This window comes from Megalops cyprinoides, chromosome 15 (genome assembly GCF_013368585.1).
Source record: "Megalops cyprinoides isolate fMegCyp1 chromosome 15, fMegCyp1.pri, whole genome shotgun sequence".
Classification (NCBI taxonomy): Eukaryota; Metazoa; Chordata; class Actinopteri; order Elopiformes; family Megalopidae; genus Megalops; species Megalops cyprinoides.
This window is the reverse complement of record NC_050597.1, coordinates 15,515,171-15,532,758: the sequence shown is the minus strand read 5'-3', so window position 1 is coordinate 15,532,758 and position 17,588 is coordinate 15,515,171. Positions and strand designations below refer to the sequence as shown.

The 17,588-nt window shown below is 41.7% G+C and overlaps 1 protein-coding gene across 1 annotated transcript in view; it reads left to right on the top strand.

Annotated features, from left to right (window-relative positions):
• The window catches only part of lmbrd1 (LMBR1 domain containing 1), a 74,002-nt gene that overhangs the window by 41,996 nt on the left and 14,418 nt on the right, over positions 1-17,588 (top strand). The window contains exons 9-14 of the mRNA XM_036547032.1: positions 60-212; positions 6,253-6,317; positions 6,589-6,691; positions 8,942-9,046; positions 9,350-9,499; positions 11,313-11,394. Coding sequence (XP_036402925.1) covers positions 60-212; positions 6,253-6,317; positions 6,589-6,691; positions 8,942-9,046; positions 9,350-9,499; positions 11,313-11,394 — 658 coding nt within the window. The remainder of the gene's footprint in view (positions 1-59; positions 213-6,252; positions 6,318-6,588; positions 6,692-8,941; positions 9,047-9,349; positions 9,500-11,312; positions 11,395-17,588) is intronic.

The window sequence follows — 17,588 nt, the reverse complement described above, 5'->3', positions numbered from 1 at the left end:
GTGTGTCATATCCTGTTGTGCTCCCTTGTGTTTCTTATTATCACATGTCCCTCCCACAGTGCGAGGACGGCCGCCCCCTCTCAGCCCGGGACAGACGGGCACTGCAGGACCTGGAGTCCAGGCTGCAGGTGCTGCATCGCAGGGAGAGACACCTGGAGGTGGCAGAGAAGAGCTGCTGTACCAGGGTGGGTGGCGCCCTGCGTCCGCTGAAGGTAAGCACACCTTGGTTCCACCTTGAGTGCCATATTAAGCAGTCTGTTTTCAATTTAGCCCGCTATCGACTATGTGGCTGTGGATTTTATGGGATTTGCCAGGACTGGCCTGTGCCTGTTCCGTTTCCAAGGTAATACCCCACATGGCCAAAATGACCCTGGTGGGAACAAGCATGTGTGTTTTTGTGTATTCTGGATTTGTTATTTACACTGGCTTCCCATAGACCAGCATTGCAGAAATAAACCAGAAATCCTCTTTATTGCATTATGGTAAGAAACACAAAACAGATTGTAGGTATAGAATTGAAAACCTGCACAGGCTTCCATATTTTCTCCTGTGAAGTTAAAAAATCTTAAGTAACCAGTCTTGTCAGCATTATTCTGATGACCTGATTTTATAACTTTGGATATATATGTGTAATATTTTGATATCTATATTCTGTAATGTGTTTATTCCTATGAAGTGTGTTATTGTATGTTTGTGTGTGTGTGTGTGTGTGTGTGTGTGTGTGTGTCTCTGCGTGTCTGCGTGTGCCTGCGTGGGTATGAATAGGATGTTGGCCTATTTGTAGTGGTGATGTTAGGTTTTGTTTTGTGTTTTATTGTTTACTTCACCTGCCCAGGGACTGCAGATGGAAATTAGCTAGTACTTAAATCTGGTACAAAGCATCTTTTTCTCTTTTTTGAGATTAATGTATTTTGTACGTGGTCCCTGACGTAAATAAATTTAATAAATAAATGAAATAACACATTGTTTTGGTAAGTGAAGTAGTTGTATTGTAATGCAAACCACATAGTAAAACAAGAGCTCTTTCGGTGCCGGACTGTAGGTTCAGGTATTCTAGAGGTATGTCACTGCTTTGTGTGTAGATGGAGAACTGAGATTGACACACGTGGTGCAATTTAGTGCTGATCATTTTTTTAGGTAGTTATCAAACATTAATCCCTTGGCTTCCTCATATGAGCAGATAAATACAGCAAGCTCATTTGTCTGAAGATGCACTACCCCGCAAGCAAAGTGTTCATTTTATTTGAATACATTAGTCCACATTTTAAAATTTGCTTGCTGTCGCCAGTGTAGGGATGGGCGTGTCGGCCGTGGGCAAACTCTTGGCACCCAGTGATTCATTCAGGTCCGTACTAGTTGCTGAGAAGATGGCAGGGAGAAGCACTTATCCTCTGTTTGCCATCAGTGAGATTTGTAGTGTGAAAAATAGTCATGGTTGGCATGCATATTCATCGGAGGACTGCTTTGCCTTTGCCCCGCACTCCTGCAGAAGTGAAGAGGTTGCTGCAGTGAGACTTGTACAATTGGCAATTACAGAAAAAGGAGGGGAAGATGCCAAGAAAATAGCAGTGACCATTTTAACACCCCAGGAGCAACATGATACATCTTAATGTAGCAACTAACAACATTCATGCAAGTGGCATGGGACAAAATTTGATTGATTGATTTTCTGTGGAAGATTTTTACCACATCATGAAGACACAGTCTTTCAACATACAAGTGGAGGCCAACAGCTTGGCATCGATCTCAGCCTTACTGACCTGTCACTCAACAGCCTCAAATAGCAGGTTGGTACATACTATCAGACAAAGATGCTTCAGTGAAACACATAGGTTTGCTGAGTGATCACCAGCCACAGCACACTGGGACTGTGAATCAGTTCTTTTCTGAGAACCTCCAATCGATTTATTCAGAACTGGCCAATTTATAGTTATCTTTTGTAGCCAAGGAGATCCAGGTCTCTGGTTGTAAGCTTTGTTATGGTGAGTTCCCCTTCTGCTCTGTTTGAACAGCTGACATACTGTGTTGTGAAAACATTACACTAATGTTCTCACTCTGCTGACAGGATTCACAGAGAGCCACAATCCTGCTGTTAGAGTTCCTTTGTGCGGAACCATAACTGAGCAGCTTTGTTCTACGATAGGTCCTATTTATTACATGGCCATGGGGATGATTTTTCAGCACTTTTTGAGGAATTTAAAAAGGCATTTTATCATTCTGTGTATCAATAAGTTAACCATGTCATGTGCTTTGATTAAGATGATTAATTGCTCCAGGATTTCAGTCCACAGGACTGCTCGGAGCTGCAGGGGAGATATGAATTTGATTAGCTTAAACTTGTAACTTGTGTGTCTGAGATTAGTTTTCATTCCAGTGCCAGCTACTCACAGGCATATGCTAGTATGGGGGGGTTGTTTGAAGTGGGGGGGGGGCTCTGTTTATCCAGGGAATTTGATGGTTGAAGTTAAAACATTACTGGGGCATGCTCTGTGACCTAAAAAGTACACTGTGGCATTCTTTGTAGACTTTCAGTTAATTTGGAGTATTTGGTATGTGGTCCTACCAATTATTAGATGTGTGATTGATACAGATTTGTTAGCTTTTTGCTTAATGGTCTGCAGGTTTCTGAGGTCATGCCATCCTACTGTCAACAGATTTTTTTTTTATTTTATTTTGGTTTCTTCTAAGCAACAACATGTATTGGGTCACCAAGGAGAAGCTGTTATAGAGTGTGACTAACAGCACATTAATGCGTAAGTTCACAAGTGCAGGCAAACCTCATTATGATAAACTGTAGTAAGGTAAACAGTGAAAGACAGTGCTAGGTATAGGAGTATAGGACAAACATAAACGTATCCAAGGCACACACCCAATCTTGTAGTCATAGCTACAGGGGTCTTTGGCCTCAGTATCCCTGCTATCACTCATATGTTAGATTTATCACAGCTCTTTCTGCCCTAGCCTTCACTCACAGGTTAGATTGGTCATAGCTGTTGTGCCCTTGCCCACACTCACAGGTTAGATCGATTACAGCTGTTCCTTGCCTTCAGTCATAGGTTGGATTTATCACAGATGTTTCTGCCCTTGCCCACACTCATAGGTTAGTTTGATCACAGTTGTTTTGAACCTTGCCTTCACTCAGAGGTTAGATTGATCACAGCTGTTTTTGCCTTTACCTTCACTCACAGGTTAGATTGATCACAGTCGTTCTTATCTTGGTGTCTTACAGCTCACTATGGGGTCTGTGATAGAAAACGCCTCATAAAAGCCAGCGTCCATAACAGCCTGTACTAATGACAGTCCCTAGACTCCAATTTGCACAGTAACGAGGTGGGACACTTGTTTACGCCGTTGAGGAATGCCACGTTGTGCGGCGGGGAGAGCTCTCTCACAGGGCTGCCACTAACCATACTGTTGGATCCGCCCAGTGAGCGCGCAGCCAAAGCTCCGCACGACGGCCGCGTGTTAGCACGCCGTCTCCCCGTAGAGGTGCTCAGAGCTGGCAGAAGGAGGGAGGTTTTTCGGCGTGCACGCTTCATAGTACATTAAACGGGAGTGATTGGTGCCCCGCTGGTGTTCTGCTGAGTGTAGCATCACATCAGAGACTGCAGGACAATTAAGGGGAAATTGCTCAGCTGTGCAGAGTGCTCCATTTTCCTGCAAACAGAGGAAATCTCTGCCATATTGCTGACTGTTAGCCTGGTGGCCAGACCAGCGGCTTAAGCTTTTCTGGTGTGGAGAGATGAAACAGATTGATGTGCTTGACTTATGAATCATGTGGCACAAATTATTTTGATTGACAGCAGTCTTAAAGAATATGACCTCCATGCAATAGGAGGAAATATGTATTGAGTGTATTGTAGTGAGTGGGTTATGGTGGTGAATCCTTCAAGTCACCATCTGTCTTTAAATATTCCAGGTGTTTTGAGGTGGTCATTCTTTTGATTGGAGGCCCTGGACACAACAACCAAGATGATCAAGCAAATTCACCAATAAAGACTTTGGGGAGACAGTCAATTTCATTTAATTGGTATTCTGTGATTTAAGTAAGAAAATGTAACTAAGAATCCTAAGCAAGTATTATCTTTTCATTGGTACACACTGCTTTGATCAGTGATGGCCACGCTCAATAGTAATGGAATTACAATACTCTCATGAGGTACCGGAAGTTTAAGATAAGTCTTTGCTATTCTTAGAATGCCTTCCTTGGTTTAAAAGGTATGACTGGGGCGTGTGCCCAAAACCTCTGTGATCGCTTACCCATCTGTACATGACTTGGATATCAAATTGGGTCTGTCTTTGGAAGAGATTCTGAATTCTGTAGTCTTTTTGATTCCTACAAAAGCAAGTACTTGTGCATACAACAGCATGGAACAAATGCTATTGTAATTAAATGAAATGAAAGTCATCTGTGGGTTTAATAATGGATGGCTAATGCGCATCTGTCATTACAGCATAAACATTTTTTGGTGGTCTTATATTATGCAGCTAATTATGAAGGCACCCTTTTTACCAGTTGCAGATTGAGTGCACTTGATTTTATCTGTCAATGGAAACTTAAAATGCAGTTCTGTTTAAAATATGCATAAAGAGAAAAAGTATTGGATGAATTATTGTTTTAGGCAGTAACTCTATTGATTATCATAACAGATAATGTAACAGAACATATGAACTAGAATAAACTGCCTTATCCTTTCTCCAATCTAAAAGTGGATGGAGGTGTATGTTTACCATTATTCTTTTTGAGAGAAGGACACACACCCCGCTAGACAGTAGGTGGCAGGGTCTGTCCCCAGGTGGGTGGACTGCCTTTGTGCCCTTCAGCAAGATACTTAACCTGAATCACCTCAATAAATATCCAGCTTTAATAAACAAGAAGATAATACTAACATTTAAGATATCTTAGTCTCCTGGGGTAATGGTCTGCCAAGGAAATAATTAAAACAGTAACTTTTACTGTATACCTCCAGCAGACTCCACCTCCATCTGAAATCAAAGCCTTATCCTCCACTTCAGCGTCCTTTTTCAGCACTCTTAGAATGTGTGTTGAAAGCTTTTTGAGTATGTCTGTGTGTGAGATGGAGGGAACACTCAGAGCCGTTGCTTTTGGCAGCGTGATGATTTCATGGTTCTCTTGGTTCTAGGCAGAGCTCATTCACTCAGTGGAAGAGCACTGCTGTCTCCCTCTTGCTCCAGGCAGTCATCTTACTCTGCCTTCCTGTTGCAGTGATCTTGGCAATTAAAAAAACTGTCTTCACTGCCCCAGACCCTTTTGCAATTCCATGCCTGTATAAACATAATTAGTTTTCCGTATGTGATGTTTGTCTTGCACACAGAAATAGGGTGGTTTTTCTCATTGTTACGTTTGCAGGTGCATTGCTTAATGGCAATGCAACACAAAACACCGACCACACTACAAATTTGCTGACACGGGGATGCTTAGGGGGTCAGTTCAACCCCCGCTTTTAGTTTGAGCATTCAGTATAAACTAGGCAAGATCTGTGTTGTGGGGCTAAGGGACTGCCAGTCTGAACACAGGGCAGCACTAGAGCATCATTGTCTAGAGAAAAATATAGTGCAGCCTTTCCATAAAACCCCTTCTAGTCTCCGGGCAGCAACGAGCCCCTTGCAAAACAACCACAAAGGTCAGGATACAGACTGAGCTGTTACAGCAGAAGTGTGCAATTCTAAAACTGGTAGAGTTTGCAGAGACTATAGACTCGAACTGCACTTAATCACCTGCTTAATGGAACGGTACAGAAGCATTAGCTGAACATCATTACCCAATGGCCATTGCACAGATACATTCAGAGCAAGGCAGCCAGACTGACTGCTTTGAGAAGTGTTCTGAGCTGAATTTAAAGGCACTATCCTCATTGGGACAGCAGCTACGCTCCAAGGTTATGGCTTCCTCTTCTGCTTGAGCCTGTAGTTCTTTGTGTGACCCTAATATGCCTCTGATATACCCCCTCCACAGGTAGGAAAGGTGTTCAGTGCTTTTCAGTGAACATCAACACCATACTGTCACATGGGGGCAGTAGAGAGATGGAAAGTTTCAGGTCTCCTCTTTTCTCATCCTCATGTTAGAGAACATCACTGGGCTAAACGCATGTATCAGGTCATGTGATGGCACCTTGATCAAAAAGCTCACTGGACTGGCACAATCCACTGTGACATCACAGGCTTTGAGGTTCCAAAGGCCAGGACCTTTTTTTTCCACTGAGTGACGTGTCTTTCTTTCCAACCTCTCAGATTGTCCTGGGGATTTTCTTCATCCTGGTTGCCATTCTCTTCACTGTGGCGCTGTTCATTTCAAAGTAAGTCAGTTCTAATGTTCTAATTCTAAACATCTTATACAATGTGACAGTTTTACACACAAGGTGGTTAGTCCCCTGTGAGGTGCAAAGAGTGTGCTGAAATGCCTTCCTTCTGATGCATCTTATGATGTGCTGAATTGTCCAAGTCATGTCTTCTTCTAAAAATAGTTCACTTCCTATGTCCCCCAGTACCTCACATGAAGAGGATTCAGTGAGCATTAATTTTGTATTGATGATGGGTTACAGCCTGTTTGTTTTCTTTCGGTTGCAGTCTGGATAAAGCTCTCCACTCAGCTGGGATCAACTCAGGATTCGTCGTCTTTGGGACCAACCTAACAAACCCTCTGAATGAACTCCTGCTGGCTCTTCAGCCTGTAAGTCCAACAGAAGACTTTGTTCTCTTCAGCTAGTCTGCAAAGTCTGTGACCACCTCCTTACTACTTCTACAACATTCCTTTCATTATTATTATTACTGTTATTATTATTATTGTTGTTGTTATTATCATTATCGTTATTATCGTTATTATTATTATACCACTACTACTATTACTGTGGAACCAAGCACCTATGGTGGTGCTACATAGCTGCGGGTAACTACCAAAATAAAAGAAAGACCATCATCAAGTATCTTAATAGGGTGTCTGACTACCATGAGGCACCAGAACAGCCTCAGTGCACCTGGGTGTAGATTCTGTAAGTGTTTGAAACTCTCTTGGTGGGATGTGACCATATTTTTACATGAGGAATTCCATCATTTGGTGTTTTGTTGATGGTGGTGGAATATGCTGTCTCAGGCACCGATCAAGAATCTCTAGTTTAGCCAAACCAAAAAGTGGGAGGATTGAAGGTCAAAACAGTGAAATGGTGAATTGCCTGCACCCCTGTTTTAATGCAATGTGATGTTCACCGCACCTCCCTCAGTCCTGCATGTCGAATCTCAGAGCTATTTTATCTAGGTAGCAGATGAGACGACTCAGAGCATGCAAAGTGCTGGATGATTTAAGATGTATTTAGACCTCTCTCACACGTGGCACAATTAATGGTTCACATGTGTTTGAAGGGAGATGATTCCCTCTGGTCTGCAAGGCGAGGAAAGCTCTTAATGAAATAACAATGTGGAGAAACCCTGGCCATTAATTTCAGTGATTATTAAGTGGGAAACTTTACAGTCTGTTCCCACAACTCGAATGAGAGTTATTAGTCTCTCCGACATCTTCGAATCATCACATTTTGTGGGAATTAGGAAAGTCTCTCTGCATGGGGAAAATGTAAAGGTCGGTGTGTATTTTAATAATTTTCAAAATGCATGTCTACTCCAACAGAGTTACGAGCGAAATACTGCCAAAGCATGAGGCATTAAAATTTCTGAGATGTGAAACAGAGCCAAAGACACTAATGGGTGGGTGGGGGTTCAGCGTGACTTTCAAATACTTCCTGAAAGAACTTTCTCCTCTTTTGAGAAATTAGTCAAGTATTCAAGAGGATTAAATGGAAATGTAATAACATTCCTGCTTTTCAAAGTCTAAACACGATGAAAATGATTATTCTTTTAGGGCATATTCATGGCTGTACAATGTGAAATTAAATAATGACACTTTCAAAAATGCCAGAAGAATAATACAAATATCAGTTGATTTCAAGAATACAATTGTCGTATGTTATATCCAGAGTTTTGTTGATATATACAATACTATATGAGATAGAGAAGTGTCCTTGTATGAGTAGCAATGGAATAAATAACAGTCTGAAATCAAATAGCTACATGCTACACTTGTTACTATCTTTGGTTTTAACCACAACTCAAATAAAATTGATAAAGAAGTTATTTAAGTATTTCTTTGTTGCACTGTTGGATTGAATGCATGTCTGAATCTAGGCCCTTTGTGCATGACCTTTTGCATTAAGTCAAAGTGAGTAAAAGAAGTCTTGATAGCAGAATCTCCCTCATGTATTTGTAGCATTCTGGCTGGGGTTGTTGTTTGTGTAACCTGTCCAAACAGAATATGGAGCATCTTTTAGAGTCCCATCTGTATGTGTTAGACACCATCAGGTATTCAGCTGTGAAAAGGTATGACCCCAAAGTACACTTGTTTGTGGCTTCAAATTGACCTGTTTTATTTACACGTCTTCAGACTGCGGTTCTTTTATTGGGTTTGAGTAACTTCTAACTATGATCTTGGTTGTGTCTATTTCCCGCCTTTGGGCCTTTTGTGATCCACATACACAACATTGATTAAAACGCTGTGTTAAATTATACGAGGCGTGTGCTGCGGTAGGTTGGGACAGAGACAGCGAAGGCAGGGGCGGCTGCGATTTTTAATAGCTCTCTATTGTCTGGCCTCTCATTGTTAAATTGCCTTCTAAAAAGTCCTTTCAGGGTGAATTTGTTGTGCTGCAAAAAATTAAATAAAATTTGGCACCGAACTGACTTAAATTTCTTGTCGGCACTGATGGACCGTGTAGGTGTGGTCACATCATTGTGCAGCCTGTGGATCTGCAGTGATTGAGCATTGACAGGTTATCAGTGTGTTACTGTAGGAGATGGCTAATCTCTCTCTGTCTGTCATTTTCCCCTTCTCTCTCTCTTTTTCTCTTGCTTTCTTCCTTTCTCTGGTCTCTCCAAGGTCTTCCCCCTGGATTACATCCTGATCACAGTCATCACCATGTACTTTGTCTTCACATCCATGGCTGGTATTAGGAATATGGGCATATGGTTCTTCTGGATACGGGTAATGCCTCTTTATCAATGTTTATATATGACAGTTTTTTGACACCTCTTTTCCTAGCAATTCAGTGGTGACCACAGTTTTTTTTTTTTTAGTGGAAGGTAGTATTGTTGAGAAAACATTATGTTTGTCTTATTCACTTATACATGTGTTTCTACTTAACTTTTCAGTCACATTTTGTTGTAAGTAAAGTCTTAAAGACCTACCTTGTAAGTCAGTTGACATATCTGTGGCTGGTTATATAGTTACTTAGCGTGTAAAGTTTTATTTTCTGTGTGCTGCGGTTGAATCTGTTTTCCCTGACAGCTGTACAAAATTAGACCAAGAAGGACCCGGCCACAGGCCCTGCTGTTCCTCTGCATGATCCTGCTCCTCATCGTTCTCCACACTAGCTACATGATCTACAGCCTGGCACCACAGTACGTCATGTACGGCAGCCAGAAGTACCTTCTCCAGGTAATGGAAGAAGAATACACGCACTCGCTTTGGTTTGGGGGACTGTATATTGCAGGACTGCAACAGAGTTTGAGTTTAGGATATACAAGGCTGCACTGAGATGGCAGGATGAGAGAGACTGGATGGGAAGGGATGAACCCATCCCTTATATTTTTGGGACTGTGCGGATTCAAGCTGCAGTGTCCCCGTTTGGGTGTTCATAGTATTAAAAACCAGATGGAACAGTGAAGGAAAGGACGTGCTGGCCTGCTCTGGCATAGAGGGGGCACTGTTCTCACCAGAGACACAATCTGGACTTCTATTAAAGTGCATAGCAAGGTCTTCTAATGACTTCAAAGCCACATTGCTCCCATTGGCCGTTTCACCTCTTCTTTTGCAGCACTGAGCACAAACCCAGCCAAAAATAACTAAACAAAACTAACTGCCACATTTGATCCACAGAAAAGTGGAAATTTAAGCCATGTGTTTTAATTTAGGCAGTGCTCAGTTTCCTCCTGTTTTAAGTGACATGGCTTTGATGTTTTCCTGTTTTTAACCTACACTTATTGACCCATTCACTGAATTGTCAAGGCAGGTTTTTGGCCTTAACAGCAGGTTGGAATGCCCCTTCAAATTACAAGGCCATTGGGTACTCCAGAATGCAATTATATTAGTGTTTGGTTTTCAGAGGTCTTTTCTTGTTCAAATTGATTGAAGTTTGGCTTTGCACCTACCCCACAGGAGGCATGGGCTGTTACATCATTGCATGATTGGGAGCTGGCACTGAGGGATCTCCTGTTAGGCTGTCCAGTTAATCTCACAACACTGGCTCTAAAATTAGGAGCTGCAGTGGGCAGTTCAAGTGGGCAGTGAAGTCAGGGGCACACAGCTGTGAGTCTGAAGTCAGGGGCTCCACTTCAGGATTCTGCAGTCTCCATTTTAGGATTCTACTGTCAGGGGCTTCACTTTGGCTTCCAAGTCAGGAGCTCTATTGCATGATTTTAAACTCAGGCTGCTCTGTGTGGTTGTAGAGTCAGGGTCTCCATTGCATTATTTCAGGCTTCATTCTGTGATTTTAAAGTCACGGGCACGACAGTGTAATTCTAACAATGCATGAATCTACACGGTAAAAATCAGGGACAGCACTGCATGAGTCAAGAGACTGAATGACTCTGATGTCAGGGGTTGTGGTGTGTGATTATATACAGAAATGCCCAGTCTTCCATAGATGAACTGTGGCAGAGTATCGCACCGCATGACTGCTCACCTGCTTTTAATTTGATCTACCCTTGACGTGCTGAGCAGCCCTCTGTCATCTTTAGTGTAAAGACAGCTGCTAGAACATGCCACAATGAATGCTTTTATTGGGCAACAGAAGCATGACAGATTTTAACACAAATATAAGTAAACTTTATTAACTACATCATCAATCTGGCCATGTAATCATTTTACTCGTACCCATTTTAATTGACTGAATAGGTTTCTCTTTTCCCACCTCAGCTGATGTATGGTGAGCTGATGTACTGGCTCAAATTGGTTGCCGTGCATCACCCGGGTGGGTGCAACACATTGATTGTGATTGAGTCATTCCCTCTAAATATAAAGGGCAGTGAAATTAATGAATGAATTCCCTCCTGTGTGTGTGTGTGTGTGTGTGTGTGTGTCTTTGAGTATGGGTTAAAACTGCTGTAAAATAGAATGGATTTGAAGGATTTGTAGGATTTGTAATCAGTTTAATAATAGGATTTGCAATCAGTTTAATAAAACCCATCGGTCTTCATCCAGAAGTACAGAGAAATTACTGATCCATCCATTTTAATTTGTGTCTTACCAGACCAACATGCCATCAGCCAGTGCTGTGCATGGGAACGGTACCGCTGGGAACACCAGGTTCTGTGACGCTGATGCCCCTGAAGGTAAGAAAGAACTCAGTACGCATTAGCTGGTGCCCAGAACTGTCATTTTTCACACTCACACTAACTCAAAAATAATATCCTAAAGTAGTTTAAGTTCACTTTTTAAACATTGCTCATATTAATATCTGGTGCATGAATAATTCTCAAACTCTTTCTAGTTCCAACCACCCCTTTATCTTAAAAAAAATTCTCAAAATCTTTCAGCACTTCCGTTGCCACTTCACCATAAGTACATGCCACAATTCAATACCCATTTCTCTTGTTTTTGTTGTAATGTGTTCATCTCTTATTCTATTTTGTTTCTTTTTCATGTGTTCTATTTGTCAATATATAATTAAAAGATAACAGAGCAAAGTATGATTGCTAATTCTACATATGGTCGGAACATAATTGACTTTAATGGAGAGCTCCAAATTGCCAGAAAAGGACAACAGGAAAACAGCAAGAGCTTGTGAGGTTAGAGGTCTCCAGTGCACTGGCAAGTGAACCCACCTGTCAGTGAAGATCAGTCCCGGAAATACACAACCACATGTTAAAGCTTCGTTCCCTCATAGACGCAGCTTACTTCCTTCCCTATCACATGTGGTGGCAATTTCCTTGTACAACAGCAGTACACGGCCCACTTTGTAATCCCTCTTGTCATTCATTATTTACTAGATGAATTAATATTAAGGACAGGCTTTTACTTATGCATTGCTGGAGCCTCTCATTCTCCGAGTGTCAACAGTTATTACAGTACGTTAGCCGTGCAAACACCAACATGTGAACGCGCTGCTCTCTGACGAGCCGGGCCTTTATTACTTATTCATTTGCCTAATGCCCTTCGTCAGAGTCAACTGAAGGGGTGGTGAGGAGCGGCGTAATGCATATGTGGGAACATAGTCAGAGTTCTTTATAAGGGAGGAGAGCGTGTTGAATAGTAATGAGGTCAGGGCAGTGAAATGTGAGACTAGAGGCAGGTGGGGGTGAGGAAGGCTGCCGGTGGGAAGGGGCGGAGCATTCACTGCTGTCCAAGCAGCTGGCCACAGAAAGGCGCTTTCTCTTAAAAAAAAAAATCATTTGTACAATTTCAAGTTGTAAGACCCCAGCCTAGAGGGCCTTACTTCATGTATGCCACTGTGCTGTTTTTAATATCCTGTTATATACAATGCATTTTATCATGTAGCTCATTTTCATCCAGGCTGCCATATAACTGGTAGAGGGTCAAGAGTACACCACCCACCTAGTTGTGTCCCAGACTCCCCCTCTCATGTAGATGGACCTTGATTTCATTATGTATCTGCTTGCAGAACAACACTGAAACTTGCAGATCAAGGTCAGACATCACCAGTCAGCTGCTGACCCAACAGGATCACAACTATTAGCAGAGGATAGGTGACGATGGATACTTATCTCAAGACAGGCGGAGCTTTCAGGGAAAAAAAATCCAATCAGCACAGCATCACACAAAATGGAGGTTGTGATGGAGGTCCTTTGTTCACTCAAAAATGAGTAGCTCTAAGCAATTTAACTCCAGAAACTCCAGGAACTAAAACAGAGTAGAAGCTGCATTACGTAACTGTGATAAGTAAGTTGTAATGCAGTGCAAGTTTCCCTGGATATATGCCATTGCAAGTTCATGGGCTCCCTTGTTTTATTGATTTTACATACCAATAATGTATGCCGTGGATAAAGATAATAATAATAGGGCACCCATAGTACAGTGGATAATGTCACCTTGCAGGTTCAGGGTCCTTAGTGGCGTGTGTGTGTGCATGTCTATGCATGCGGCTCAGTTTCATAGCACAGTGGTGGGAGGGAAAGCCTTTTTGACTTAATATTACACAGATTTAAAAGTTTGAGAGCCACTGGTATGGAGAGCTGTGTTCTTAGCAGGAACACAGTGTGCACTGTGCATTCTTATATGACGTAATGGAGCACCAATCTGATCCTGTAAATGTGTAGGCAATGTGGGCAGTTTAGCCCAAGTGGTATTTATCCATGACTGAGCTTAAACTGAAGGCAGTTGTTTTTACCACAAAGGAGAAAATAAAGTGTTGGAATCAAATTGCTGAAAGCAAGCAGTAATCATGGCTAATTACAAGGTTAATTACCAGTGTACATATGATGCCTGTTACAGATAAGGCAGGTCTTTGGTGCATTGGGTAATGCATTTTTGAATGAGGATTTAGCCCTTCAGGTTCTGACGTTTTCTCTGTATGTTACACAACCACTGTCAATGCTGAATCTGGATCATATTAAAATCAGTGTGCATGACCTGCTGTCTGTTGCACAAGGTGTAAAAATGGGCTGTCAGATTTCCTTGAGGCACTCTGTTTTCTACTTTTGTTTAACCCAGTCAATTAAAATGCTGTATTTAGCTGTAGAATTGGACACCCATACAACTACCATGCTATTTACAAATCCAGCTGTTTTAGTGATTGTAAGATCACATTTGTATCTCAGACAAAAATTTGAAATAAAAATCCCACCGTTGGAATACAGTGAGGTTGATGAAACAGGAGTGCTTAAGGCAAGCAGTCTTTGTCCTGAGGAGGGCACTCCACCATAGCTCTTCCAGGCTTAACTAAGGAAATTAAAGTAATTAATATAGAAAAAGAAAACCAAGATGTTAATATGTAATTGGTTCAGTGAACCAAAGAGAAGCAGATGATCTTTCTACATCTGACAGACAGAGCTGTTTTTCACTCGGTTCCATATGAGGGAAGTACTTTATGACTTTGCTCTGAAGAGCCAAGATTTAATACCAAATGCTGCTGGTTTAAAATTCATGCAACGTTCACAGGGATATTTTAGCTGTGGGTGGTTTCTGTTGCTTGTATGTTCAGTGTGTCCTGCTGAGTTAAGTGTCGAAGTAGCCTCCGGTGTCTGTTGTCATTCCGTTGTTATAGAGTCAGGGTTGAAATAATTGCATCAAGCTTTTCAAATTCACAGCATCTTTTTTGTCCATTTGGAGCTGTCAGTTAGATCTGATCACTCTCTGTTGTGTGAAGTGTGTGTATTTGTGTGTGTGGGTTTTGGGGGGAGGGGGGAGGGGGGAGGTAGGCATGTGGGTGTATGAACGTTTGCACGTAAGCAACACGGTCAGAATGAAATAAACCTACCTGATTTGTCCTTGCATGAAAAAAGGGTGTGGACCATGTTTAAACATATGTATCATTAAATGCTTTCATTTGGTTTTGAGCCTGGTATTTCCTGGTTTCCCAAAACTGTCAGAAAGGAGAGTAAATCTGCTGTACAGGAGTCACTGTCAGCCACTAGATATCCATCCATATTCGCTGCACTTGCAGTTGAAACCGCTGCATTTTTTAGCCTTGCTGCTTGCCAAATATCACAGTCTCTCAATCTGTTTCTGCGGGCTTGGCCAAAGCTCTTACTGTGGCCTCTCCACCCGCCATCTGTAAAACACTTCATTGCCACCAGGAGAAAAGCAATGCAACCTAACAGCAATTTCGATTATGGCTACTCAGCAGGTGAATTTCTGAAAGGCATTTCTCTTGTTTACTGAAATTCTTTCCTGCTTCTGCCTTTCCCTCTGGAGTCTGGAATCTGGAGCTGATTGCAGTGCGGACAGCTGGCTTTTTAGCCCTGCAAGGTTACAGGGTCTTTCTGGCTCTCCACTTTTTTGCAGCGAGCAGAGATTGTTTATGTCAATGTCTTGTGTTCCTTTTCACCTTCTTAAATTAATTGGAAATGTTTGTTAAGAAAAGAAGTGAACTGACAGTAGGCCTGATCAGCCAGGGTTGTAGTTGTTTGACATTGCTTTAGGTGCTCATGAGCCACAACTGTGTTCCCTCCAAAGTCTTTTCGGATCTTCTACATTTTCTCTCTTCATTGCCTGTTAAATTACCCTTGTGTAAATACTGAGCATTGATGTCATTTCCTAGAACCCTCTGAAAATAGTTGTTTTACCTGTTTTCTTTTCTGTCTTTTCTGTGTAAGGAAACAGGTCATCAAGTATAGCTGGTTTCTCCAATCATCTTCTGACCCCTTTTGTTTCCCCTATCAGATTCATGAAGACTCGGGCATGCAGAGCAGGGACTAGTCTGCCAGTGTTCACGGTGGTCAGGTGTAGGGGGTGTCACCCAACAATGTAACCATGAAGTGTGGTGACTTATAGTAACATTAGTGTATATTTTGTGAGCTTACACCTTGTCTGCTCAAACACTCAGAACAGGAACGCCCAGTTGTGAATAGAGCACACTTAGCTGTGGACATTAAGCATCTTTGTGAATTGAGTTGCTTTGGCTCATGCTGAATGCATTGCCCGTCACGGAAGGTCAAACCTCCCATCAGTCCTCTCTCTGTTCATTACAGTCCACAGAAGCAAACTTCCTCTTTACTCTGGTACATTACCACACAGTAAAACTCATGACTTTCACCCTAGTGTAGTGTGAAAGGCAGAGTTAGGGAAGCACATGTGGTGGTCTTGAACTGCACTGTATGATTTCATTGGATACCCATTCCACTGATAAAGGCAGACGCATGAAATGAATGAATGAAAAAGACTGTGTTTTCAAAAAGAACTGTTTACAGGTTAATTAAACATATGTCTGCTGATGAGTTTATAACCCCTGTGCTTTCAAAAGCAAAAATGAAATTACACTGGCTATGTCAGAGGGTATATTGTTTCCTTGTGTATTTTGACAGAGAATACGATTAGTGGAAATGAAGAACGTGACAATACATTTATTTTTATTATTTTTTTTTACAGCTCAAAAAATGTAGTATTACTAACATTTATGACTTTTCTCTGTGCTTTTACTATGCAACCACAGAAAATTCTCCATGTTCTGTTTGTGACACACACAAGGCGAATGGAGTAATGTACAAATAAACCAATATGAATTTTAAATCATAACTGTATTAATGTTCTGCAGCTCTATGTACATTTGCACATATGTGTGCCCTGCAAGTCAAACAGTATCTTCCCTGTTTTTCCCCTCCTGGTGGGGACATCCAGCAGTGAGAGCGTTTGAGACCAGGCCGTTAGTCAAGTCTTATTAACCAGGATGTGTAGGACCCATTATCCTGCTACTCTGCTTCAGAACAGGCTTTTCCTCCACCTTCTTTCTACAGATCTCTGATCATGGCGAGTTCACTCCCCTGAGGAAAATTCAGACTAACAGGCGAGAGACAGAGAGTGATGGAGATGTGGTTTGGGTGAGGGGGGATCTTATGAGTGGTAAAATACAATTTATGTGGCTAGCTAGCTAGATTTCCCAGTTCTGGTAGCCAGCATTGTTGGGGCGATCACATTACAATTATGCATTATTCTTATATTGTTACAATTATTGGTCACAAAGTAGTTGTTATTTTTAACTACTATTTATTGGGATTTTAAAGCATAGTTTTACACACATACAAAGTCACAAATACATATGCTCTAGTACCTTCTTGAGGGGATCTGAGGGCGTGATTAAAAGCATCAATTTGGACAGGCACAAATAACAATATTAAAATAAAAGAAATACACTTTCGTTTACATTTGATAAATAGGACCTTAATTCAATATATTGTATTTGGCCAGTTAGGACAAGGCATGTGCAGCTTAGTGGACTTCTGTAAAGTAAGTATATCCAAAAAGTAATAGACTGATTTTAAATGGACAACTGTTCCAGATAACCTTCAAGGCTGTAAAACCTGTTACAACAAGCCATTTCTTTAGTAACTGTAAATGGATATTAGAATCCTGATCCACACACCCTTCCGAACAGACATTTCCATTTTCGGTAACTCTCTGTATCTTGAGTGAATTGTTAACTGTACATCTATGGTACTGTACTCTGCTCAGAGGTTGCAGAAGAAGACTAGCTGTTAGCTAACAAGTGTGTTGCCATTAATGTTCCAAATTTCATATGACAAGCAATATTAGTAAAAGTAAATGCTGTTTAAATGCATGAGCTTCGTTAATGCTCCTCACTCATGAGCGTGGTAGCCCCAGGATGTTCTGGTGGCCACAGTTCATTTGTATTGTGCCGAAGGTCGACGTGCAGAGGAAGGCTGTTGTCAGGTCACCAGGCCTGAGTGGCTTGCTCATATACAGTTCATAGGTACATGCAGATACTACACACAAGGCTGCAGCTGTGGATGCCAGGTGAAAATATGCAGAGTTATAAGGACAGACGGAGAGCAGGTACCTGTTCTACCACGGTGCTGTTTGGGATTTGTAAATTGATTGACTTATCAGGGCC